Source organism: Trachymyrmex septentrionalis, unplaced genomic scaffold, assembly GCF_001594115.1.
Source record: "Trachymyrmex septentrionalis isolate Tsep2-gDNA-1 unplaced genomic scaffold, Tsep1.0 scaffold48, whole genome shotgun sequence".
In the NCBI taxonomy this organism is placed as follows: domain Eukaryota; kingdom Metazoa; phylum Arthropoda; class Insecta; order Hymenoptera; family Formicidae; genus Trachymyrmex; species Trachymyrmex septentrionalis.
In genome coordinates, this window is record NW_017305652.1 from 364391 (window position 1) to 390520 (window position 26130).

General features: G+C 34.1%; 1 protein-coding gene across 7 annotated transcripts in view; it reads right to left on the reverse strand.

Annotated features, from left to right (window-relative positions):
- The window catches only part of LOC108751515 (rho GTPase-activating protein 18), a 46113-nt gene that overhangs the window by 8309 nt on the left and 11674 nt on the right, over window positions 1-26130 (reverse strand). For 2 of the 7 annotated variants that reach the window (XM_018491751.1, XM_018491749.1), the window contains exons 2-3: window positions 25338-25530; window positions 7270-7511 (exon numbers count right to left, since the gene is read on the reverse strand). In XM_018491751.1, coding sequence (XP_018347253.1) covers window positions 7270-7511; window positions 25338-25479 — 384 coding nt within the window. In that variant the 5' untranslated portion in view covers window positions 25480-25530. Of the gene's footprint in view, window positions 1-7269; window positions 7512-25337; window positions 25585-26130 lie in introns of all 7 variants that reach the window. The other 5 variants (XM_018491748.1, XM_018491747.1, XM_018491746.1 and 2 more) reach the window with 3 other exon arrangements.

Consider the following 26130-nt stretch of genomic DNA (forward strand, 5'->3'; position numbering starts at 1 on the left):
ATAAATCCACGGAAAACTCTCAGTTAACGAAAACTATGAGAGGACACACAATCTCCTAAGATTACCAGTTATCAAGAGCAAAACTTAGGATTGTTGTTTCAAGAATGCCGAAGGGTACGAAGAGTCATTGGATGAGATGAGCGTTACTTGTAAAGCTGCCGATTGCGAGATTCCTGGCATCGGATGGATCGCGTTAAGGCTCTTGAGAAGTTTCTAGCAGCCTACTTAATGGCTGTCATGTGAGTTAGCAAATTATGGACCACGTGCCATCCATCCGAACGCCCTTTCTTTTCGAAAGAAATACTGATTGTCGACTAGCCCTCGCCCCTTTGCCACAATCGAGTCGCTTCATATTATTTTATTTGTATATTGGTCAATCGAGACTTTCGTCGATTGCGAAATCAGAATAACTGTAAAATCTGGACTAGAGATCCGTCCCGATTCGCATCGACGTAATCTACTATATATGTGTCTATTGTAATAGACACATAACACATAGAGGTTTGGCTGACAATGTCGGGACGAATGAATCTATTTCTTGGCTTATGGTACCATTTATCCCTTTCCACACGGAAAAGTTCAAACGTTTCAATAAAAACGACATCAGAGTATCTTTCTGTAGTCCCAATAAATTGAACAAATACATCAAAGTACAGAAAGATATTTGTCCACATACATCAAAGAACAAGATTTCGTGTAATAATTGTGATGCGTCATACGTGGGACAGAAAATTAAAAACCAGGATTGCTGAACATCGCAATCACATTAGATACAACACTTCTGGCCGTTCTGTCATAATTGAGCATAGGAGGACGTTTGGTTTCAGAGATGTTTAATATCAGAAAGCAGAAGAACGGTCTCAATTTACAAACTGACACCGATGGCCTCCACAAGGCTTATATTCCCATCATAAATAAAGTTTGACTTTCTGATACTAACAGTCCGTTCTCCTCTCTCAGTCCGTGTTGATTCACACTACTGAACGTACATAATAATCGACACGTAATGTCTGTCTTACACATCTGCGTTCCTTCTTTCTGTATATATTTCAAAAGTTTTTTTTATTCCTTTTTAGACACGCTCGTTTGAATTTTTTACACATGATTTCTGGTGAGTTTTTATTATATTTTTTTATTATTTTTTATTAGATTTCCGGTATGTCAATTTATTTACGCATAGATCTTTTGTAGTACGTTTTTTAATTTATCTTTTTGTCAACTAGAGCTTTGCCAAGATATTTTTAATACATTTGACGGTTCAATCGTACGGACATAATGTTGAACTCAACATCAAGACTCACCCGAACTGTGAATGTTCTGAATATGCGATTATTTCCGATAATTGATTTTATTCTGCGATTTTTTCGTTATGTTAATGTCTGAAGAGAGCTCAATCCGGTAGCCGAAACTTGTAACTTGTAATTATTTTCTTAATTTTGATTCTAATTTTTGCATTATGTAATTTTACCTCTGTTAATTGTAATACATTTTTTTGTTAATTTCAAAGAAATGTGTTGACTCTTATTTTGCTCGTTATTTATTTATTATTATTTGTTTTGTATAGAAAGAGTTCTTTGATTTGTTATTTATATGAAAATCAGTTGTAATTCAGCGTCTCGAAACATATTTGTTATCTATTTTCTTGTTAATTTCTGTGTTATTCTTGCAGCTTTCTCATCCTCCGACAATTTTCCTGTCTGTACCCACCACTGTTGCCGTCGCGAATTATAATTACGCATAAATATCGAAAAATAAGCAAAAAATTAACGAAAGAATGGCACGCTCCCTCGTGCCTGGTGCCCAACTTATTTTGAGAAAAAGCTCTGAGATTTTGCGAAAAGTCTGTGTGTTACCGAGTTGTGAACTCCTGCAAAGGAGTTCATTTATGTGAAAAATATAGAGCACGCGACGAAGTTATGCCGTCATTCGTGAGTACAGTCACAACACATAATATAAAATAAAAAACAATAAGAAGATGTGAAAGGCACATAAGAGTTAGCAAATTACTTGAAAGTGTATAAAAGATTTATATATATTATGATATATTAATTATATAAAATAAGAATTCTAAAAATTGCGCATTACATGTTTCGGCTTCTTCATTGAGCCATCTTCAGACGCTTGATACAGATGTACATTTAACATATTACTTAAAATTAGCTTTAACCTGATGATGCGAATAATATTATTGTAACGTTATCGGCAACGAATGGATAAATATTCCACAAAGAACGGAGAAGATTACTCGCATACGGTTAACAGGCCAAATGTTTGAATTTTCTCGTTGTTCCGTCGATCGCCAACTTCATATCGCATATTAATATCCGTCAGAAAATTAAAACATCGATAATAATGTGAGATAATCAATTCTAGTCAGAAAATAAAAAAAATATAATATATATTCATAAGAATAAAACTGTGTGCCAAGAAGTGAAATTTTCGATCTTAAAATTGTGTAACTAATACAGCAGTCAGACTGACTGCTACTTTCTGACTGACAGAAATCATGGTATTGTCACAGTATATACAGTAGCGCAACTCTCTGTCGGCACCTTTGATGTTAGTATTGGCCAAAATGGAGTACGCATGCGTGAAATAAGTTATCTAGTGTTAAAATAAATAAACAAATTCAAAGGACTCTTTCAAAACATAATAACAAAACTCAATCAACGGGCGAAGTAAGAGTCAACCACATTTTTTAAAATTTTCATAAAATTATATATTATATTAACAGCGATGAAACATCACGCAAAAAATTAGACTATCAACTAATAAATTATAAGTTTCGGCTACCGATTTGAGCCCTCTTCAGACATTAGTATAACGAAAAAATAACAGAATAAAATCAATTGTCGCAAATGTTCGCATATTCAGAATAATCACAGTTCAGGTGAGTCTTGATCTCGAAACATAATTTCCGTATGGTTGAACAGTCAAAAGTATTAAAAATGTCATTGGTAAAGTTCTAGTTAATAAAAAGGATAAATTAAAAAACAAAAAAACGTACTACCGACAACTACGCATAAATAAAATAATATAAAATACCGAAAATCCAACAAACTCAATAAAAATTATTTCATAAAAAACTCACCAGAAATCATATGTAAGAAGTTTGAATTAATATGTCCAAAAAGAAATAAAAAACTTATGAAATATGTACAGTGAGAAGGAGCGCAGATATGTAAGACAGACATTATGTATCGATTTTCATGTACGTTCAGTGCAGATCAACACAGACTGAGAGAGGAGACGGACTGTTCGTAACCGAAAATCAAACTCTATTTATGATTGGAATATAAGCTTTGTGGAGGCCATCGGTATCAGTCTGTAAATTGAGACCATTCTTTTGTTTCTTGATGTTAATCATCTCTGAAACCAAACGTCTCCGATAGCAGGGCTCTTCGTCTAAGATTTCGACCTCATCCCATTTAAATTTATGGTCTAGTTGTCTCCTATGCTCCGTTATTACAGATCGTGCCGACGTGTTGTATCTAATGTGATTGCGATGTTCTGCAATCCTTGTCTTTAATTTTCTACCTATCTGTCCCACGTACGTAGCGTCACAATCACTGCATGAAATTTTGTAAACCACATTGTTCTTCGATGTATGTGGATAAACATCTTTGTGTACTTTGATGTATTTTTTGAGTTTGTTCGGACTACGGAAAGAAACCCTGATGTCGTTATTGTTGAACCGATTGAACTTTTCTGTGTGGAGAGCGATGAACGGAACCGTAAGCCATGACACCGATTCCCTCGCTTCGACCTTGTCATTCAAACTGTTCTGTGTTATGTGTCTATTTCTATTCAAGTTTTTTATTCGTAGGTTGATTGTGTCAAATATAAATGATAATGGGTAGTCATTGTCTAATAAAATGTTAATGATAAGTGTCAAATTCTGTGTGTGAAATCGAACGTCCGAAAGTAAAATTGTTCTGTCAACCAGCGAAAAAATCGTCTCTCTTTTCTGTGCAATGGGGTGGTTAGAATAGAAATTCAAAAACCTCCCTGAAAAGGTCGGCTTACGATACCAATCAACTCCAAACCCGTTTCCAATGATAGATATAGTAACATCCAGGAAACTGATTTCATCACCCCCAAATTCTGAAGTAAATTGTAATCGTGGATGGAAAGAGTTAAATTGTTTTACTATTGAGTCAATTTTTGATGGCTCAACCGCAGTGCAAATATCATCCACATATCTAAAATAAAATGTCATGTCCAAGTTCAACGACATCAAGGACACCGTCTCAAGTCTCCTCATCACCAAGTCCGCTATTACAGGTGATAAGGGGGACCCCATAGGAGTGCCGTAACTCTGTTTATAAAAATTGTTGTTAAACGAAAAAAATGTGGAATCAAGAATAAATATTTTCGTTTAACAACAATTTTTTTTTGACCTACTTATTAACAGACGCAAAGTTCCAGACGCCGACTTCTGTGTGTTTCTCTTCTAAAGGAATAGCAGAGAATTACTTAAGAATCGACTCGAGACTAGATCTCTCCTCGGACCATTCTCTCCCATTATTGTAACACTAAGTTAACAAGCAACACAAAAACGCCAATCCCATTCTGCAACACAGACTGAAAATACTTTAAAGAGCAGTTGGAAAGTAAATTATCACTAAATATTCATTTAAAAACAAAAGAAGATCTATACACAGCGGTAGAATTTCTAATCACCTCTATCCAAGATATCTGCTTGGAGCGCAACTTCAACCAAAAGCACCTTCAATAATCGTCCAGACTGCCCAATTAGTGTCAAGAAAGCGATAGCTGAAAAGCAAAAAATCAAGGAAAAAATGGCAACTGATCCGTAATTCTAAAATTAAAACATTACTAAATAAAAAAATCGAAGACCTCAAAATCTCCTCAACAAACTAAAAAATTAATCAATACAAAACTATTTGGAAAACCTAACAGCTATTGATTATGGAAAGCCACCAAACGTCTCAAACCAAAGTAACATGTACCACCTATACACAAAAACGATGGCAGCTGGACAAGAAACAATAAAGGCAAGGCTGCAACATTTGCAACACATTTGGAAAAGATCTTCCAACCCCTTGCCGCAGAAATTACATCATCAGAAGAGGAATTTATTCACCAATACTTGGAACTATCATACCAATCGACGTCCTCCATCCAACCCTTCACGATAGACGAAATTGTACGGACAATCAAATACGAAGTTAATCCAAAAAAAGCCCCCCCCCCCTCTTGGCTACGAATTAATAAATGGTAAAAGTAATTAAACAACACCTAATCTAAAGCAATCCAATTTATTAGAATAATTCTTAATGCCATATTACGGCTAGAGCATTTTCCCTCTCAATAGAAAATTTCTTAAATAATATTAATCCCCAAACCTAGCAAATCATCAGAAGAAGTTACTTCATACAGTCCAATTAGCTTACTTCTAATCCTCTCGAAGGTATTCGAGAAACTGTTCTGGAAAAAATTAACACCTCTGCTTGAAGAACATGACATAATTCCAATTTGGCTTTCGTCAGCAACACGCGACAATAAAACAAGTACACCGAATAGTAAACAAAATTTATTTCACACAGGATCTTGACGAAAAGCGCTTCTGTTTTGCAGTTCTTAGATGTTACACAAACTTTCGACAGAGTATGACATACTAATCTACTATACAAAATAAAACAAAAGCTCCCCCCACTATTCTCTCTCTCTCTCTCTCTCTATTTAATACTAAAACCGTGACAAGTACTTCCAAGTCAAATTTCAAGAAGAACATCTCTCTTTCCGATCAACGCAAAGGTCCCACAAGGAAGGTCCTTGGCCCAGTTCTATAACTACAATACAAATCCGACTTTCCTATCTTGGAAAACTGCATGGTAGCAACCTTTGCGGACGACACCGTCGTCCTAGCATTGCACGCAAATGCAACAATAGCGTCCCAAAGATTGCAAGCCAATATAAATAAAATAATGAAATGACTCAAAACCTGGAGAATAAAATGGAATTAAATCGACGCGACGTAACATTTATGATGTGCAGAGAAAAATATGCTCAACCATCACTCAACAATACCACTATACCACAGGCAGAAGACGCTAAATATTTAGGAATATAACTGGACCGCAGGCTAACTTCAAATCTTCAATCCTCAAAGTATGTAAGTCGATATGATACAGCTTAATGACTTATACAGTTGCAATGAAGCACTTTTTGTCAAGATATACTATCTATAATTATTGGAAAAAGTAACATGGTGTGAATACTTTGAGGAAGGTTTTGTAAAATTGTTAAATTGCGTATTAATATTATATTATACGACATTGAAGATGACCCGATAAAGGTTAAAACATTTGTATTTTAAATGTATTAGATTTTAATGATTTTTAATTGTTAACAACTATCACCTTGTTGCAACTCGTAGTCGTTTCATTAAAAAAAATGTTTTAAGAATTGTTACCAATGCTCCGTGGTACGTTACCAACAAAGTGCTTCACAGAGATCTCCGCGTGTACAGTAAGAAAGGAAATACATAACTTTAGTAAAAAATATTACTTAAAACTAGACACTTATCCCCTAGCAAAGAATCTCCTCTCAAAAAGTGAAAACTGAAGAAAAGACTAAAAAGATTCAAATCTACCTTACTACTTGTTTTAAGTGCTATGCATTCAAAAATAATTTAACAAATAATTAAGATAAAAGCAGAAAGAAGGCAGAAGGAGGGCAACCTCCTCTGTCCTAATCAAGTCAAAAAATTTACTTATTATCTTAGGATAGATTGTAAATAAAACATAGGGGAGGAAAAAAAAAGAAATTCGTGTCCGACCGAAATCTCCATAATTTCTTCAGTCGACCTTTAATTTCTAAAAATAATAAATCAACGAAAACTTTATATAATCATATGTTTAAAACAGCTTATTGTTAGTTTCAAAGAATTTCTAAGTTGACGGAAAAATTTCGTTTCTCAAAAAATTTCGAAATATTTTAGTAAACATTTGCGTATATTTCAAAGATATCAAAATAATTGAGTAATTTTTGAAATTTTTAGAAAAAATAATATTGTTTCTTTAACTTGAACAGTTTGTATCTCTATTAGAACTATAGACCATTGCGAATCATATGGTTATTAAAATTTTTATCTTGATTTAATGTAAGGAGTTATTCTTTAAAATCTTAGTACTTAACTATCACCATATATACATTTAATATTTCCCAACTAACTTGCTTTATACTTATATAATCAATTAAAGGTATTTTAAATTTTTAATATTCATTGATTTATCGATATACCTCTACATCTTTAAAGACATCTCTAATGTCTGGTTTGCGAACACGTTGACGTTGATTAAAACATTGTTTAACTGTATGATTAAGCGATCTCACGCGACGTTTCACAGTTTCTGCTTGAGCTCGTGACAGAGGACGCAAAACTGCTCCTAATTCCTCAGGTTGAATTTCCCTGCCTGCCTTCCACGCCTCTGTTAATTGCCCTAAACCAGCTGCATGTAACCATTCAGCTTCTTCTTCTCCTTCTGTCAAAAAAATCCAAAAATATTTATTCTATAAATTTAAAATGTATAATGTTACGTTGTAGTATAATAACAACTTTTTATTTTTAAGTTTTTTTCATACTTTTTACTTAGCTTTATTAGATTTAAATTCTTAAAGGAACGAATAAAGTCATCGATTTTTGCATCCAACGAGGATGTAAAAAATGTGTTTTTTATAGTTTTCGGGTTGCACAGAATCACGTGGAGCAATCAGTTTCCATAAACATGAAAAGAACATACGTAAAAATGTGAATAAAGTGAATAAAATTTTTTCCATAAAAGAGATGCATAATGATTATTTTTAATGTTTTAATGTTAACTCTCAAAAACCATTAAATATATGATATTTTATTATAATAGAATTGAAATAAAAAAGGAAACAAACGCACGAAAATCAGAGTTAATAAAAATTTAAAAAAAAAACATTGTTTAAAATATTTTAAACAGTACTTTTAAAAAGCTTGTTTAACTACATTAATAAAACGTTGGATACTCCATTGGATAGGCCATTTTTTATTTCAATTAATTTCAAGATCATTTTAAGTAAGGTCTTAAGAATCTTAAGAACTTAAGATGCTAATTCAAGATACTTTTCAATTGCAGTCGGGTTTCCATTGATCCCTTTAATAATCAAAATGCTTTGATCCTTTGATGATCAAAATGTCGGCCGTTTTAATACTTCATCTATCGGTAATATAATTCGTATTCTAATGTACACTACCAGTACTGAAAATCTATAGTATACGTAATATGCACTACAGATTTTCAGGGCCGCGGCCCGTTTCACGCTCACAATGCTTAAGGAATCCTAAAGTCGTTTGTATTACCGACTAAACGCAATAATTTTTGTATAACAATTACTTTTTTCTTCGTATATAAATTTAAAAATCATTTTCCAAGATTAAAGCATATGCATTAATACGTGTCTATATGGTAAAGGTTTTATGTTGAGAACAAAGAAAATTGCTTAAAACTGCCTAATTGAGATATTTACCATTTCTCAGTTCAATATGGCATTAGAGCTGTCAATATCGTAACAACATTGCTTGACATAAAAGCTTTGTAATCTGTACTTACGAAATTGTGGTCCACAGACAAGTAGTTCGTATAAACAAACAACGTCGAGTTCTTGGAATTAGACTTAGACACTTTATCGCGAAGAATTTATTATACAAAAATTGAAACAAATGTGCGACTGCGTGTATCATAGTTTGCGTGAGACGTTGATGTGGTAGTATATAAAGATATGTCCTATAAAACAGCAATCTCTAATAACCTCGTCAGAGTTCGGGTTTCACTTTAGGATCTAGTTAAGAATCGTTTTATCCCTATTATTTGCCAAATTGTTAAACAAAGACAAATGATGCTCATAAGCGTTGTGAGCATGAAGCGAATCGCGGCGTCCGTGGCCCAATATTTTCAGATGGCAGTGATCGGAATACTGCCATAAATCATAATCAATTTTATGAGAAATACACATTATACACAAATAGAAATAAGTATATAGATATTATTCGCTTAAAATCTACGTTAAATATTTCCTTTAAAAAAAATCATGATTTAAATATTTGTTTTAAACATAACAATCCTGATGAAAACTCGAAGAATGTAAAACAAGGATCAGATACACGCGTTTTGCATTTTCCCGCTTTCGACATGCGCTGCGAGGAGATTACGCACAATCAAATTTTGCAAATCATTTAATCCTAAAAAAACTGATTCTAATTCATATTTCAAGATCAGCGATCATTTGTGTGTTCGTAGTTAGGGGCAAAAATCAACGACTTTTTCCGGGCTTCTTTAATGTTAACTTTAATTTTTACATTATACATTATATAAGATGTCTTTAAATTCTCACAAAATGTGTTACTTTATGCTAAAACTGCAAACAACTTTTTTCTTTGGCATAATTGTGTCCAATTAGTCTTTGCAGAAAAGCAGGTTAAAGTTCCCAGATAACAAAATGTTAGCAGAATGTCGACAGATTTGATCAGAAGATGTTAGCAGACTAACCACAACTGATGTCGCATTCTACTCCTGTTCTGCCGACAGAACCTGTTAACATTCTATGCAAACAGATTGGTAGCAGAAATCAAACAGAACTTGCTGAGAGAATTTGATAGCAAATTGCGAGCAAAAACCGAGCAGAGTCTGCTGACATAACATGACAGCAGATTGGCAGCAGAAACCGAGCAAGATCTGTCATTTTCATTTAAATCTATCTGGTTTCTTATAAAAAATTTTAATACATATAAACGGTTATATATAATTATACATAATTATATATTTATATATATTGGTGTGAAAACTGGAAATAATCAATGCAGTTTTATTGTTAAAATATTATTAATTAGCTTCATATTTCAAAATACATATGAGAAAGATATAAAATAGTTGAAAAAACATTCGGAGATTTAAAAAGCACACTCCGAAATAGCTTGGGAATCTCTAGGAGAGTTGCCTACTCGATTTACATACACCAATTCTTATAAGACTTCTGGACGTTTTTTTTTTACGAGAAGCAAGTCCATCTCGTGGCAAGGCTGTATACGAAAATGACAGATCTTGCTCGGTTTCTGCTGCCAATCTGCCATCAAGTTATGTTGCAGGTGAGCAGGCTCTGCTCGGTTTCTGCTCGCAATTTGCTATTAGATTATGCAGCAAACACTGTTCGGTTTCTGTCACCAATTTGCTGGCACAGCATATCAGCAGGCTTTATCATACATTTTTTGACAACAGTTTGCTGATATTGTCTGATAATACAAACTCTGTATACAATTTGTTACCTTTCTGCAATTCAGAAATTGGTAACAGACTCTGCTCAAAATCTATTTCTTCAGATTTGATTATTTGGGTTAATGAATGAGCGCTCTTGTCAATATGATGCTCACGGCAGGCGTGTGCTTCTAATTCGCATACATAGATCTTGACTAATATTCATAAGTAACATACTTAAGATGCTAATGCAGCCCTGTTATGATTAGTTCACAATATATTAAGACTGTATTCCTAAGACAGTCTTAAATTAAAAAGAGTTTGCGGATTATTATCAAAAAGTTTGCGGGTTATTGCCACGTCATGATCTAAAGTCAGTCTTACATAATAAAAATAAACTATAAATTATACTAGCCTGTGATCTTCTTTCTATTGTATTGTATTGTTAAATATGAAAAATTAATATAATAAATAATGTTTTTATTCTTTATCCTTTCATAAAAAAGAAATATTAAGTCGATAGTAAATATATGTTTCCTTTTTACTGATAGTAGCCATTCCGAAATTACTTTAGTACTGCCAACAGCACTGAGACATCGTATTTCGGAATGGTATTACAATAGTCGCAGTAGAATTATAATATACGATGAATAAATGCACTGTACCAAAATATCAATATGCTTAATATAACATTAGAGGTTATGAACAAAAACAGTACCCGTTCTTCCCCGTTCATTCCCTAGTTCTTCCGAGGAATTTATATACCTATTTCTAGATAATAATTACTTTTTGCATTTCTTTATATTACACTGTAATTGCCTCAAAAGCTGTAGTTGCAGTGGTAATATGGCTACTATTTATAATATCATTACTGGAATTAGATGCTATCGCAACACACGTGATGATAACGGAAAAGACACATCCTAATGTTACATGGTGCAAAATATTAATATTCATATTAGTGTCTCTGTGTATCAGTGTGTATTTTATTTTTAATTATTAATGATTTTCAGAAACAATAGAGGATTAATAAAAAGGAAAGAACTGAAAAGGAAAGAAAGAAAGAATAACGTTACAAAGCAAAACATTAGTATTCATATTAATATTTTTGTATTGTATTTTATTGTTAGTTATTAATAAGGTTTTTCACCTTAAATTATAATAAAAGCTCATCGAAAGAAGATGACTGAAAAGAAAGGAAAGGAAAAGGAAAGAAGTCATCGAAAGGAATAATTTGAAAAGAAAGCAACAAGAAAGCAAAAGAAAAAGAAAAAGAAAGGAAAACAAGTATGAAAAATAGCAGGGTGTTCCATCAAAATCCGGACAAAGAATCCTACACATTCCTTATGGAAAATGGATCCCGGTGAATTTAACTGAAACTTTGATAATTTATAAAATAGATGATCCTGATAAAAAGTTGTCATTGCCTGGGTCATTGCTCCAATGCGATTCATTGAGCCGTTTGAACTCTAGAGATCATTAAATGTACGAAATAGACGACTGCCGCTGCTACCATGTAGACAACTGTCAATCATTCCTCCTTTTCACCGCCATCATTCTCCCACTTATCTCCCGCCGCTTTTCCACTTACCCCTACCATTCTCTCATCTATTCCCTCCCCTCTCCACTTCACCTACTCATTCCTCCTTTTCCACGTATGCATTCTCTTCCCTCTTTTTAAGGCAAGTGATGAATTCATAAAACTTTCGCAGATCTGCACAATAAAATACGTAGCATAACATAATAATAGCGACGTATCATTCTGTCAATAATGTTGAGAAATTCTGCTTCGTAGACAAAGCTGAAAACGAATTTAAAATTCTCACATCCAACATTTAGGAATCTACAAAAGGTACCATACATTACATGAAAGATAACATACAGACTTGTTGTGTTTCTGTATTGTTACTCTCAAATTATTCCAAAGATTTTCATTCTGACACATCTACACAGCGTTTATCTTTTCTTATCCTGCATAGTTAATATTAAAAGCATTTCTATTTGCTAACCTTTGGTATTTTTCAAATGTACATTATTTTTTCTTAGCGCATTTCAATCATAATTTATATGGTTTGAAGAAATTGTTTAAAATTATTATATTTACGACAGAGATTTTGTACCGAATCAAATGAGTCGAATAGATAGAAATGTGACAAACGTGAAATTGTTATCCATAAATGTGATGGATTCCAGAGGCCACTCATCGTAACAAATCTTACGAAGATTTGTATATCACTTGTAATCAATCTATTCTCAACAAAATAACAGAAATGAAAGACAATCTTGCTTGCGACTCAATGTACTAACACAAACTGCGAACCGTACTTGTGTGATTTGTAATGCTGATGCCGATATCCACAGAATTAAGCTTTAACGCAGAATAAAATGTTTTCATTTTGCAAAATATTTTTATTCCAGAAGATGTCAGGTCATGTCAACATTTAAATGATCAAGATTTCTTCTTGGGTTTCTTTCTTCAAGCATTGCTACCTGGCTTGCAGTTCAATAACAGATCTTATTATTATCATAGTCATTAAAAGAAATTCAAATGTTCCAAGAACTCCGAATGTGACAAGAAATCAAAGAAGATTCGTTAATAAGAACAGTTTTACAGATGTTGAGTTCCAATCCTTTTCTCCGGTGACGAAACAGCAGTTCCTGAAACTATTTGATTATTATGATAAGTTGCCTTTGCTGAGTCAGCTACCAATATTACTTCTAAAAAAGACTTATTAATGTTCTTATGCAAGATGCGATAAGGACATTCTGACGATTTTCTTAAAGTTATCTTCGAGTATTCGAGCAGACAAGCAATGAGTTTAACAGTTCAGTTCAGTTTCCATTGTGCGATAATCTGTAATGCAATGTTTTTTTCCGATGAACATCGGTTTAGATACTATCAGCATATATAAGAGATTATATCTAAAGACATATAAAGCGGTAGATTGGTCTCGTATATAAATGATACTACTCTTCTTGATGATATATTTTTACGACATCGATCCTATCCATCTTTGATCGACTTGCAACACTAACAATGTTGCAATAAACCTAACACATCTTAAATTACTCCTGCTATATATAAACTTATCGACTTAAAAAGTCGTTCACTGTGTAAATTTCGGCGTTCTCGTGATCTGTCTCATTATAAATATCTGCGCAACCTGACAAATTCAGCGATTTATAAAGAAAAGCATTCTTTTCTCGCCTCCTTGTGCTCCACTAACTTGCCGCGGATGGAGGAATCTATTTGACCTTGGTACACATCGCTCTTCTAATAATGTCATTCCTGATCACCTTCGTAATCCTGATGAATCACTAATTACTTTGTTGATTTTCTTTCGTCCTGTAACTCTTCGTATTGACTGTAACACCGTATTGAACTATTCCTTTTAATCTAACTGTGATGTGGTAAAGTCTTTTGTCTTTAATCCTATAACCCTTCCAAAACTACATAACATATTGGCAAAAATCAAGCTCACATCCTCCAAGCTATACGATATCTCTGCCACATGTTTAAGCTATGCATACATCCTATCTTTCACATCTTAAACTGCTCTCTATCTACATGCATTTTTTCCTCCTATTGGAAACGCTCCACTGTCTTTGTCTTTGTTTTTGTATATTTCCCTGTTTGATTTTCCGACTCCATTATTGGATCACAGAATCATGCATATCAATTTAGCTTTAGAGCTTCTTCGACAAGCAGAGGCTCGCTTGTTTTTGCATTTGGTAGTAGTTTGCATTCTTACTCCTTAGAGTTTGTCAACACTCGAGAGGACCTACAGTTTAACGCCGAATGCGAATGGCGAACGCGAAAAATCGCGTATATGAAGATCGAATCCGGATCCACAGATTACGAGTCAATCATACTGCGGCGAGCCACTCGGCGCCCTAGCTCCACTCATTTCTCTTCCTAATTTTCGCAACCCAACCTCACTCTCTTCTTTTTGTCCCGTTTCTCTTCCTCCCTCTCTCTTTAAGCTTCTCGAGCGCATATGCTTCTTGCAGCTAAATTCATCTTTTTCCAAAAGTAATGTCATTCCAATCTTCCAATTTGGCTTCAGAAGACTGCGTAGCACTACAACTGCTCTCTTGCATACTGCACATCAAGTTGCATTCTGTTGACTGTGTCTCAATCTCGGTGTTAGTTGCCCTTGACTTTTCCAAAGCTTTTGACACAGTCAACCATGAATTGCTACTAAAAGAGCTAAAATGTTACGGCCTTTCTGAGTCTGCCTTGTCGCTTATCAGTTCTTTCCTCTCTGATTGCTTTCAAAGAGTAACAATTTACAATCTTCTTCCAGTCTTTTCCTCTCCTCGCACCTTGTCCTCTGGTAAGTCTCAGGGCTTTGTCCTTCGTCCTCTATTCTTCAGCATATTTGCTGCAGACTCTTCTTCGTTGCAAGGCTCTACATATATGCAGATGATATTCTTCTTGTGAAATTGTTTTCTTCTTCCGCTGCAATCGCTGCTTCAGCTATTTTAAACTATGACCTTGAGTTGATCGCTGAATGGTCTTTATCCAACAGTCTAACGCTAAATCCTGCTAAATTTCAATATCTATCTATCGGTTCCTCTGTACTATCTCGTGTTCAATCCTTCTATGTTTCTTACTCTGTTCCCCTCAATACTCTCTCTGTTGCTCGTATCCTTGGTTTATGTGTTAATTCCTCTTCGTCGTTTGTGCAATATATCTCTCTTAAATGTAGAGCAGTTTATTTACGTCTTCATCTTTTGTATCCACTTTATCATATTCTCACTGTCTCACAAAAACTTCACTTCTCTCAATTACTCATTCTTATTTGATTATATTGTCTATATACCTAACTTGAATAGTCAATTCTTAAATCGTATTCAGCAAATTGTGCAAAACTGCTGCCTGCGGCTTGCGCATAGTAGTCGTAAATTTGATCACATCACTCCGTTATTCAAACGCTCTGGCTAGCTAAATATTAAGCAGCGCTTCATCCTTCATCTGTGTTGCATGGTTTTTAATGTTCTACGCTCCAATACTCTATCGTATTCTTCATGATCTTTTACATTTCAACTACGAATTTCACTTTGATTACCTGTGATTCGTTACAGTAATCTTTCTCTTCCCGCTTACCGCTCATTGTCACGTCAAATTTTGTGCTTCTTTCTCTTTCACTGCCTAAATTCTATAAATCCTTACCTCTTGATGTTAGATCTTCCTCTTCTCTTTCCTCCTTTCGTTTTTCTGCTGCTCAGTTCATCTTATCTTATTACAATTATGTTAACATTGTCGATGCAAATCAAATTTTATAACTGGTTAGGCTATACATCAACAGTATTGCTGTCGCCTCACCATTTGCTTGCACTTTGCTCTTACCGTTACCACTTCTATATGTATTACTAACTGTAAATCTAATTCATAAGTTTACACAATACAATAAAGTTATTATTATTATTATTATAACTAATTTTTCCCACAAATTATACAATCTCGAACCACATGTTCTTCATGTAATCATCTACATTAACAGTATTTATAGCTACATTCCTAAAAGTTGCAATTTTTGTACTCTTCGACAATCTTTTTGTATTCATAAGGGGCAACATTTAGTCAAACCTGTGCTGATAATCATACCTGACTATACTCGATATTCAAGATTTATATTTTTCAGACAATCAAGACAGTGATGCTGCTATCCTCCAGAATAAATTTCATAAGAAAGAAGAGAATACGAGAATGGTTCCAAAAAGATCTTAATGACAGTAGATAGAAGATATCGGGATGCTACAGAGCTACTCATCTTGGAATTCGGTGGAAAATTCGGTCAGCACTTCTCGAATCAAGACAAAGTCAACTCCCTACAGAGGAAGCTAATGATTCACGAATAATCACTAACAATAAAATGAGGTGGATCGTAGAGACTAAAAATCAAATCTATCTTTAAATTCTTCCAGCAGACAATACCAATTCCGCATCTTCCCAATTTGAATAATTTCTATCATATTATTGATGCGATAATCAGTAGGTATCGTTCTTGTGTTCAAATGAAAGAAAGCAAATGAAGTGAATGTTGTTCAAGCACTTGTGAAAGTTGAATATTTGAACACTCGTAAAGCTCAGAGATGGGTACGTTTAAATGCTAATATATTCCCGATTTTCCAATTTTGGACTTAAATTTTCGAAGAAATCTTACTGTTGACATTTATCAAACTCATTTGGCACCATCATACATATATGACAAGCTACAAAGAAAAGAGTCGGAAGAATTCCAGCCTGAAATATTGATGGACGTACAAAAAATATCACAACTTGGTTTAATAAGAGATAGAGTGAAATCTCGATTCCGCAATGCAAAGAAATCAATTATGGGTATCATACCGATCAACATACAATCATGATATAGATGATGGAAGGATGTTCAGGACCATCCCATTCAAGGTTACTATTGCACTTGCTAATCAAGTGCTCGAACTCTGGGTACATATGCACACGTTGCAAATGTTTTATGGTTCATTGGATACGCATGACATAAACAACAATATTCGATACAAGAACAAGTTAATAAGTTCAGAAAATCTGTCAGAGGACACTCGCAATGTCATGTCACATTACTTTTTGATAAGTAGCATTTTTCAGTTGATTATTGTCAAATTTCGAGCGGAATTCATCGCGTGGTTTCATTTTTGTAGATGATTAAAGCGAACCTTTGTATTTTTTGCAAAATGGAAAAAACCGAGTTTCGTGTAGTCATCAAACATCTACATATAAAAGGTTTAATGCCGAAAGAAATCAAAGCCGAGTTGGATAATGTTCATAGCATATCTGCACCAGCATTTGCGATTGTATACAATTGGGTGAATGAATTTAAACGTAGTCGTACATCCATATGATGCACCTCGTTCGAGACGTCCAATTGAGGCTGCTACGCCAGAAATCATCGATAAAGTCCACGATATTGTTTTGACTGATCGACGAGTGAAAGTGCGCGAGCTTGTTGAGGCCACAGGCATATCACATGGTACAGTGATTTCAATTTTGCACGAACAATTGGGTATGAAAAAGCTATCGGCAAGATGAGTGCCGCGTTTGCTCACTGTGGACCATAAGCGCGACCGTGTGACAATTTCAAAACAATGTTTGGAGATGTTTCAACGTAATCCAGATGAATTTCTGCGTCGATTCATTACCGTGGACGAAACATGGATCCATTACTTCACACTCGAGACGAAGGAACAATCAAAACAATGGACTTCGCCGGATGAACCAGCTCTGAAGAAGGCGAAGATCGTAAAGTTGGGCGGAAAGGTAATGGCCAGTTTTTAGGATGCACGCGGTATAATTCATATCGATTACCTTCCGTCGAAGCAAACGATCAATAGCGATTACTACGCAGCCTTATTGGACCATTTCAACAATATTTTAAAGAAAAAATGTCCCCATTTGACAAAGAAGAAAGTGCTCTTCCATCAAGGCAATGCACGGGTTGACACATGCCCGGCACCGATGGCCAAATTCAACGAATTCCGCTACGAATTGCTTCCCTATCCAGCATATTCGCCAGATTTAGCCCCCTGCAACTATTTCCTGTTTCCAAACCTGAAGAAATTCGGAGGAAAGAGATTCACTACCAGAGAGCAGCTCATAGCCGAAACAGAGGCTTATTTTGAAGAGTTGGACAAATCATATTATTCAGACGGCTTGAAAAAGTTGAAGAATCATTGGATCAAGTGTATCGAGCTGAAAGGAGACTATGTTGAGAAATAAAAATGAATCGATCAAAAAAAATGTGTTTTACTATGTTTTTCTAAAAATTTATTGTCTTGCCCTCGTACCTTTCATCGAAACTCCTCTATGTTATTCTGCGATGCAGCGATTGACATTCACAAGAAAATCTTAATAATGTGCCCGATGCATAAGTTCAAATGTCAATAACATATATTATCAATTCATTGTGCTCCACGCACGCGCGCGCGCGCGCTCGCACGCACGCACACAATGGGGTTGGCCTGGCAAGCCCACTCCCCGCGGCCCGCACACCGAGCTAGCAATAGACATACGTACACATTATTAGGCCGGGCGGATGCGTGTATTCGGTGATCTTTAGAGATTAATCTCGTTAACTATTGCGAAAATTGTAAAATGGTACAGTACTTTCCGTCTCAGTCCGCTCTACCTGTCCATGAGCTCTGTAGGATGAATTATGGAACACCCTCTATATCCGTTTTTTTAAATTGTAAAATATTTGATGCGTAATTCAATAAACTGCATGTGAAACTATAAAATAATTCTACATAAGAATAATAAAAGAAGAACTTTATGTAAAAATTAAAAACATTTATTTTGAAAAAATGTAATATTCGAATTAATTATATTGATTCGAAGTCAAAGTTGAATTTATTTCGGAATTAGTACTATCAACAATATTTATTACGTTCCTGTTATTTTATCGTATAGTTCAGCTTTATAAATATTTTATACAACTAAATTTAATATTGATTTAATTTAACACAAGAAAATGTTCCTTCAATTCAACAGCTTTTAATTTACTATTGTATGTCCTTAAATCAAATTGATATATTATTGTTACAAATAAAAAGATTAAAATTAAGTCAATAACAAATAGAGTTGAACTAACTACTTATGTTTGTGGCAGCCAGTCATACATGCATTTAATTGACTCGATCTATCTTTTTATTCATTTAACAGTATTTTTTTCAGTACAATAATTCGTGTTATAGAGATGGAGCAAAATATTAATATCTTCATGTTATATTTTATTTACAGTTATTAGTGATTTCCAAAAGGAAAGAATTCTAGAAACCTATTAAAAAGGTTTTCATATATAAACTGTGACGTGTTTCGTCCGCCACTTTGTCGCGGATAAGTCGAGTGGATCCTGGATCTTCTTGACTCGTGAAGGTGAGCAACAAGCGTGCGAGCACTACCGTTCAGGCGCCACCTTAAATTTATTTTTATTTATTCTTTCTTCTGTATTTTCTTTGCATTATTTTTCTGCGAGAATCGTTGCCAGAATCGGTAACTGTGTGCATTGATTGTGTCGAAGCTGTCTCACCCGGTTGCCAGCAGGGAAGAAGACCGCCGAAGAGGACCGTCACCGAGGAGACTCCGGACTACGCCCCAAATGGCGGAGGTAGTATCGCTCTTTTTAACTTGTTGTCTGCACCTATTATTTGCGTTCTTTTAGAGTTGCTCCTGTTTTACAGAAAAAACGGAGGATATCGAGAGTCAGGAAGTAGCTTCTCAAGAGGACAACCAGCTAGAACATTCGCCGAGAAGACTACGGCGGACTCGAACCAAAGGAACTGCCTAAGCAGGAAGAGCTCCGTGCGAGACAAGAGAAGAGTTCCAGGCGAGAAGACTACCCGGGTGAAAATTGGATTCCGTGCCTAGTCGCGAGAAACGTCACTGCCACGGGTTCACATGATTCGCGGGATCGGGCGGCACTGCTATCGGCCAATCAAACGAATCAGTGAAGGCTTCGCTCCCGATAAGCAGCGCGGCCTGTGCATCCCCCGCCGGGGCCTGCCGAAATCATTTGCGTTGTGGCACGAATCGGGGATAGATTGAGAGGAAGCAGAATCCACGGCGAAGCGAGCATCAACAAGTAGTGTTGCCAATTCTTAGAGTGAGCCGAGCCGAAGGGAGCTAACGGAGGGAGCTAACGAAAAAGGACCGAGAGGAAGAAGTTGCGGTGAGACAAGCGTAAAAGTTTTATAAAAACTCGGCCGATCTCCGACAATGTAATCTCGTGCCAAATTCGAGCTGAAAGGCTGCGGCCTGTACAGGGGGCAAGTAATTAATCTTTTAGCTGTCGCTTGCCGTTCGCTCGAATCACATAGATAATTGTATTCAATTCACGTAAAGCTTGCCGCCCTCTCGCCACAGCGAAGTCGCCGCGTCTCGTTAGTGATTGTATGTTAACTCGCCATCTTGCATTGTACGCCGCCGTTTGAATCGCCTTTCATATAGAGAAAATCATTGTACGATGTCTGGTGGAAAACCGCGATTGTTGCTGTAAACTTAGATCGACTGATGAATTTGGTATAACTCTCCCGATAATCGCTTGTTCACGTTCCTTGTATTATTTTGTACTACACATTTTGTGCGACTCGATAACTTCCGCTTATAACGAGCTCATATTCGCGCCGGGACAAATTATTGTTACTAAATTGCGTACTTAAGTAGACGCTTGTAATCGTTTTCCTTATCAATATTAAATATATGTTTGTCATTTTCTCTTACTTCTTAAATTAAAAGGAAGTAGTTCTTATTTGTTCTCTCGCCTGTCGATTCACTTCCGCTCCGAATAACCTACCCCCATGCGAAGCTGAGCAGTCGGTTCTCGTCCGTCGTAAAAAAATATTGAGGATAATTAATTGAGATTTAGAGGAGTAATAAAAAGTGGCACGCTCACTCGTGTCTGGCGCCCAACTTAAGTCAAGAAAGAATTCGCGATAATTCCGTGAGCAGCTACCGACTTAAAGTCAGAGTAAAATCATTGGCTGTCAAATTGCAATTACAGAAAAATAACGAAATTGTGCCTACGGTCATAGAACATATATACAGGATGGGCCATTGTAATCTTTCCACGCTAATAACTCGAAAAGGATGCATTTTAGGGAAATGTTTCAGATAAAAAAAAGTTTTGTAACTTCGAGGGAGACATAAAATGATATTGATTTGATCTTGGGTGGCATTGTCAAGATCAGGGTAAGATCACTTTGAGTTTTTTAAATAAAACTCTAAATTTTTCATTGCATATTTTTGTAACTTCCTCGAGAGCTTTTCAAAACATTATAATCAATAGATGAATCAATTGATGAAAAGAAACTACATAGTTGTTTATTTAAAAAATTATCCTTTTTGCATACGTATTTTTTTTAAAGTAACTATGTGTTTCCTTTCCACCAATTGTTGAATCATCTCATTATTCTGTTCATAAAAATATTAAGGTATGATTATAAATAAAATAATAGTCAAATAAGTTCGATTGAAGTATCGAGTTATTTAATATTTTATGTCAATATATGCCAGAATAAAGTATAAAATTTCTCATAAACTGTTGGTTTTTTTTATATGGTTGGTTTTTTATATTCACTGCCTTAATACTTTTATATGCAGAATAATTAGAAGAATATTGTGTAAAAAAAAATCATACAATTCCAAAAAAGTGAAAGTGACCTTGAAATCTTCGAGGCGCCTCCATCTATATTAATAAAAATTATTAGTAGTATATTAGTAGTACCACTCTTGATGCTATGTAACTTGAATAAATATATTATTTCGTATTTCTAAAAATAGCGGAAATATTCTAAATGGACAGAGTTACTGCCCCATCCTGTATATATAATGAAATTAAATGGCGCGTATGTAGCGCGTGCTTGTATTCTAGTTATTATAACATAAAAAAAGATAAATTTGTTATATCACGCATTTTGTAGTATATATTAATAAGATATCGCGATGAGATATCGTGATGAGATATCGCGTGATGATTGCATTGTCCATGTAAACAATCCTAATAATCTACCAGAAGACTGACGAAAAATTAAATATCCTCCGTGAATGTCCTCGCCTGATTCCTTGACTTATGGATTTTCTCGGTGTCGTCTTTTGTCCTTGCAACATAGCTCAGTCAATAGATAATACTACATAAAAGATAACCATCAGAATGTAAATTTATATAGATACTACATAAAAGATAACTATTAAATCAATCTATTTTTGTGATAGAATTGCTCAGTAAACAGTATTACTAAACACGTATACATCTAAATAAAATAATTAATTAAATTTGAGTCAAAGTTAAAAAATAAATTTAATGAACGATGGCTGCGTTCAGCAGAGAAAACTAATCAATTAGGATTTAATAATTCTTTAACATAATTGATTTTTGCTTTTTGATTCTTGCTTTTTGATTCTTGCTTTTAGATTGATTCTTGCTTTTAGTTCTCCGCTGAATCTAAATGTAGGAACTAATTATATTAAAGAATCACTAAACGCTAATTGATTAGTTTTCTCTGCTGAACGCAGCCAATGTATAATATATACACGGAAAAATCATTTTTGCTGAAAAATCTATAAAAAATTTAGTTAAATATTAGATCTAAAAATAATTATGTTGAATCATCAATATAATTATGCAGAATGACATAAAATAAATGTCAAAATTTTTTGCAATATTGCTCATCGTGTTTGAATGTCCAACGTAATTATTTTGACAGTTCAACAAAATTATTTTCAGATGTATCTAGCTAAATTTTTAGATACTGCATTTAGTTCTTCATCAACGAACATCTAGACACTCACTTCCTTGATAGCGAATACCTATAGACACCCACTTCCTCAACGGCAAACACTTAGACACCCACTATAGCTTTAGAAACATGTTATTACATGTTATTATAGCTAAATTATTAATATTATTAAATAGGAAATTATAATAAAAAATTAATTCTCGATATTACAAAATCTTACTGATTTCATTTATCCACGCAATGCGTCGAATTAATAATTATTTATCGACCTAATATTGATAAATTATTATTCTGCGAATTACCCATTTCATTTCACTGTCGATATACAGTGCTAAGAAACCATAGGTAAATCTGTAAATGAGAATTGCAATAAACGTGCCATCTACCATCGAAAAAATGAAAAGATTTTTTTGAGGCAATGACGTATCTTACATAAAAATTTGACATTTCGGATTTCGCACGATTTCGCATCATGATATCTGCATTCCTAAGACATAAAATAAGCACTTATTATATAATTCGAACCAAAACTGTCGATTGAACTTATATTCAGAAGTCGATCGGTCCAACCTTTATTAAAAAACCGATAATGTCGGATGCTCGCAACTTGCCGACTCGGTCTTGCGCTGCGCGTCCATTTGGCGTGAGACAACTACCGTGTCTCTTAATTTTATGCAATTATGTATATAATTATTATAACATTTTAAAAGTTAATACTTAATTTTGAACAAGTCCTTTATATTTCTTGTAAAAAAAATAAAGAGAATATTAGTTCTTAAAATATTTTAGCTTGAATATTATATCTTATTTTTAATCACTTTTACAAAATAAATCAATTTTCAGCATTAAGAGTTATGCACTCATAATCAAACTATTCTTTAAGTTTAGTGATACTCCTCCTCAGTCCTATTACTCGTGATTGAGCATGGTGACTTCTCTCATGTGCCTCTGGTGAGTTGCCTCTGGCGCGCTGGTTATACATAGTCATATGGGATCTACAATTTAACGTTGATTCTAAACGACGAAATTTTGTTAGAAAAGTGTTATTGGCAAAGATATTCTTGGTGAGTTGCCGTTTCCTTCTGAGAGGAGATACGAGAGTATGAAAATATTTTTGGTTCTCTACCGGAAATCAAACCCAGGATCTCTCTACCATATTAATACGCTGTCTGCTCTGCCACGCTTGCTTTGCACGCGTAATACTATTTAATTATTATACGTTATTATATGTATATACGAGGGTGGATCAAATATAAACCGGAATTTTACAAATACTTTTCTTAGCCAACCACGAGCGCTCTCACAGTGTAGGTTCTTGTAGTGTAGTGTATCAGGAGTGGGGAAAACGCTTGGTGAGCTGTTTGACTCAGTCAATTCGCCAGTACAGCTATGAGTGAGCAACAGGTTCCAGCGTCCGTTGCACAACGGGTTATAATAAAGTTTTTAACTAAGGAAGGCGTTAAACCGTGCGAAATTTTGACTCGATTGAAGGTTCAGTATGGGGATGATACTCTGTCTAAAACTCAAGTGTTTGTCACCCTGTGACTATCATTTGTTTGCGCCGATGAAAGATGCTCTTGGAGGATTGCGATTTGACAACGATCAAGATGTTGAGGAATTCGTGCGCAATTGGTTGGTGACTCAACTTCAAAGTTTCTACGAGCAAGGAATTAACAAGCTTCCAAACCGCTGGGAAAAATGTGTAGAGCGTGAAGGAGACTATGTAGAAAAATAATCAACAGTATTTTTGTATTGTTTTATAAATAAATAAATATTAAAAAAGAATTCCGGTTAATATTTGATTCACCCTCGTATTTTACAATTGATATTATGAAATAGATAAAAGAATTATCTGATTCCATAAAGCGCCACCTGAAAATAAAGACAAATATTTATATGAATAATAATATAGTTTATGAGCTGAGCGTTTTATTATTAGAATAATAAAACGCTCAGCTCATAAACTATATTATTATTCATATAAATATTTGTCTTTATTTTCAGGTGGCGCTTTATGGAATCAGATAATTCTTTTATCTATTTATTACTTAAAAAATGAAAACAATATTTTGTTAATTTCTCCTATTTAACAATGCGTAAGAAGATTAAAAATCAATATTCATAGTTAATTCTTATTATTTAAGACTATCTTAAATATAGTCTTAAGACGTTGTAAACTAATCAAGAAAGAGCTGCATTAGGATCTTAAGATATTACTTATGATTAGTTAAAGACTAGGTACACGAGTTAATAGCACGCGTTGGTCTGAACGCCACAAGAACATTTATTCATTTACAATTTTTGTAACCTGTTACTCTGCAAAAATTAGTTGACAAACAGACTTTCAAAATGCATTTTGTCCAAAATTTATAATTTTTAGAAAATAAAAAAGAAAGCCACATCAGAAAAATCATCCTTACAGAAAATAACAATTTGCCAATCAGTAAGATGTAAAATATTAAACAAAATTGCTAAACAATTTCTAATAATGCATTTTAAACAAATGCATTACTTGGTTTGTATCTAGTTAAATAACATAACGCACTTCAAATGTCTAGATTTTTTCAACATATATAAATTGATGCCGACAAAAATTTTTTTTGAACATTCCAAAGTAGCTTGTAATATGTGTCTTTTATTATTGAACACTAATGCCATCTCTAACTTAAGAAATGATATTTTGAACAAAATACATTTTCAAAATCTACTTTTCATTTGCCAGACACAATTTTATTAAAGAAAAAAGTTGTTTGTTTTAGCATAAAATATCACATTTAGTACTTCGTATACGGGAATTTAAGGACATCATATGTGTAGCTTAAATTATCTTGTACTTACCATCATAACTTCGGGAGTTACATTCTTCATCTAAATAATCATCCAACATTTTTGTTTCTTCTATCATTTTCTGATATTCTTCCCAGTATTCGAGTAAGTGGCTATCACTTCCTACGTAGGTGGCACCATGTCCTCTATCCATGTTTCCGTTTCCTTTTGTATCCTTTGGGTATGTATAATCACCAAATAAAGTCTTTGGAAACATCTAGAAATGCTTACTCTAAATAATGTGCTCTTATTCCAATATCTAAAAATATATTAATCAAGTTTTACTTAAATGTTATTGTATGTAATTGCTTCAATTATGTCTTTCTTATTGTTAGCTTAAACTCAAATGATTCAAAGAGATAACGTCAGTATCTTTGCTCGACATAGGAAAGTCTAAGAATGTTTAGTATCCTTAATATATAAGAATCTCTATTATCTCTAAATATAAAAATCTCTATTATAAATAATACTAGAAATAGTGTGAAAAAATATGATTATAAATATGATTATATAAAATATGATTAATTACGTGGTAACTATTTTAAGGACAGATTAAATGGAAATTATAATTTTTATTAATCTTTAATAACATCTCGCAGATACAAAAAATGATAAAAAAAATTAAGATAAATTTTTTAATTCATCATCTACTGAACTTACTAGGTGCGCAACTAAGTTTCCGGGTTTCACACATAGATGGCGCTAACGACACATGTAGTCGACATACATGTCTGAAGTTGTGTTTTTTTTATAGCTTGGACATCTGTTAACAATAACCAGTCGTAATACCAACACATATCGCAAC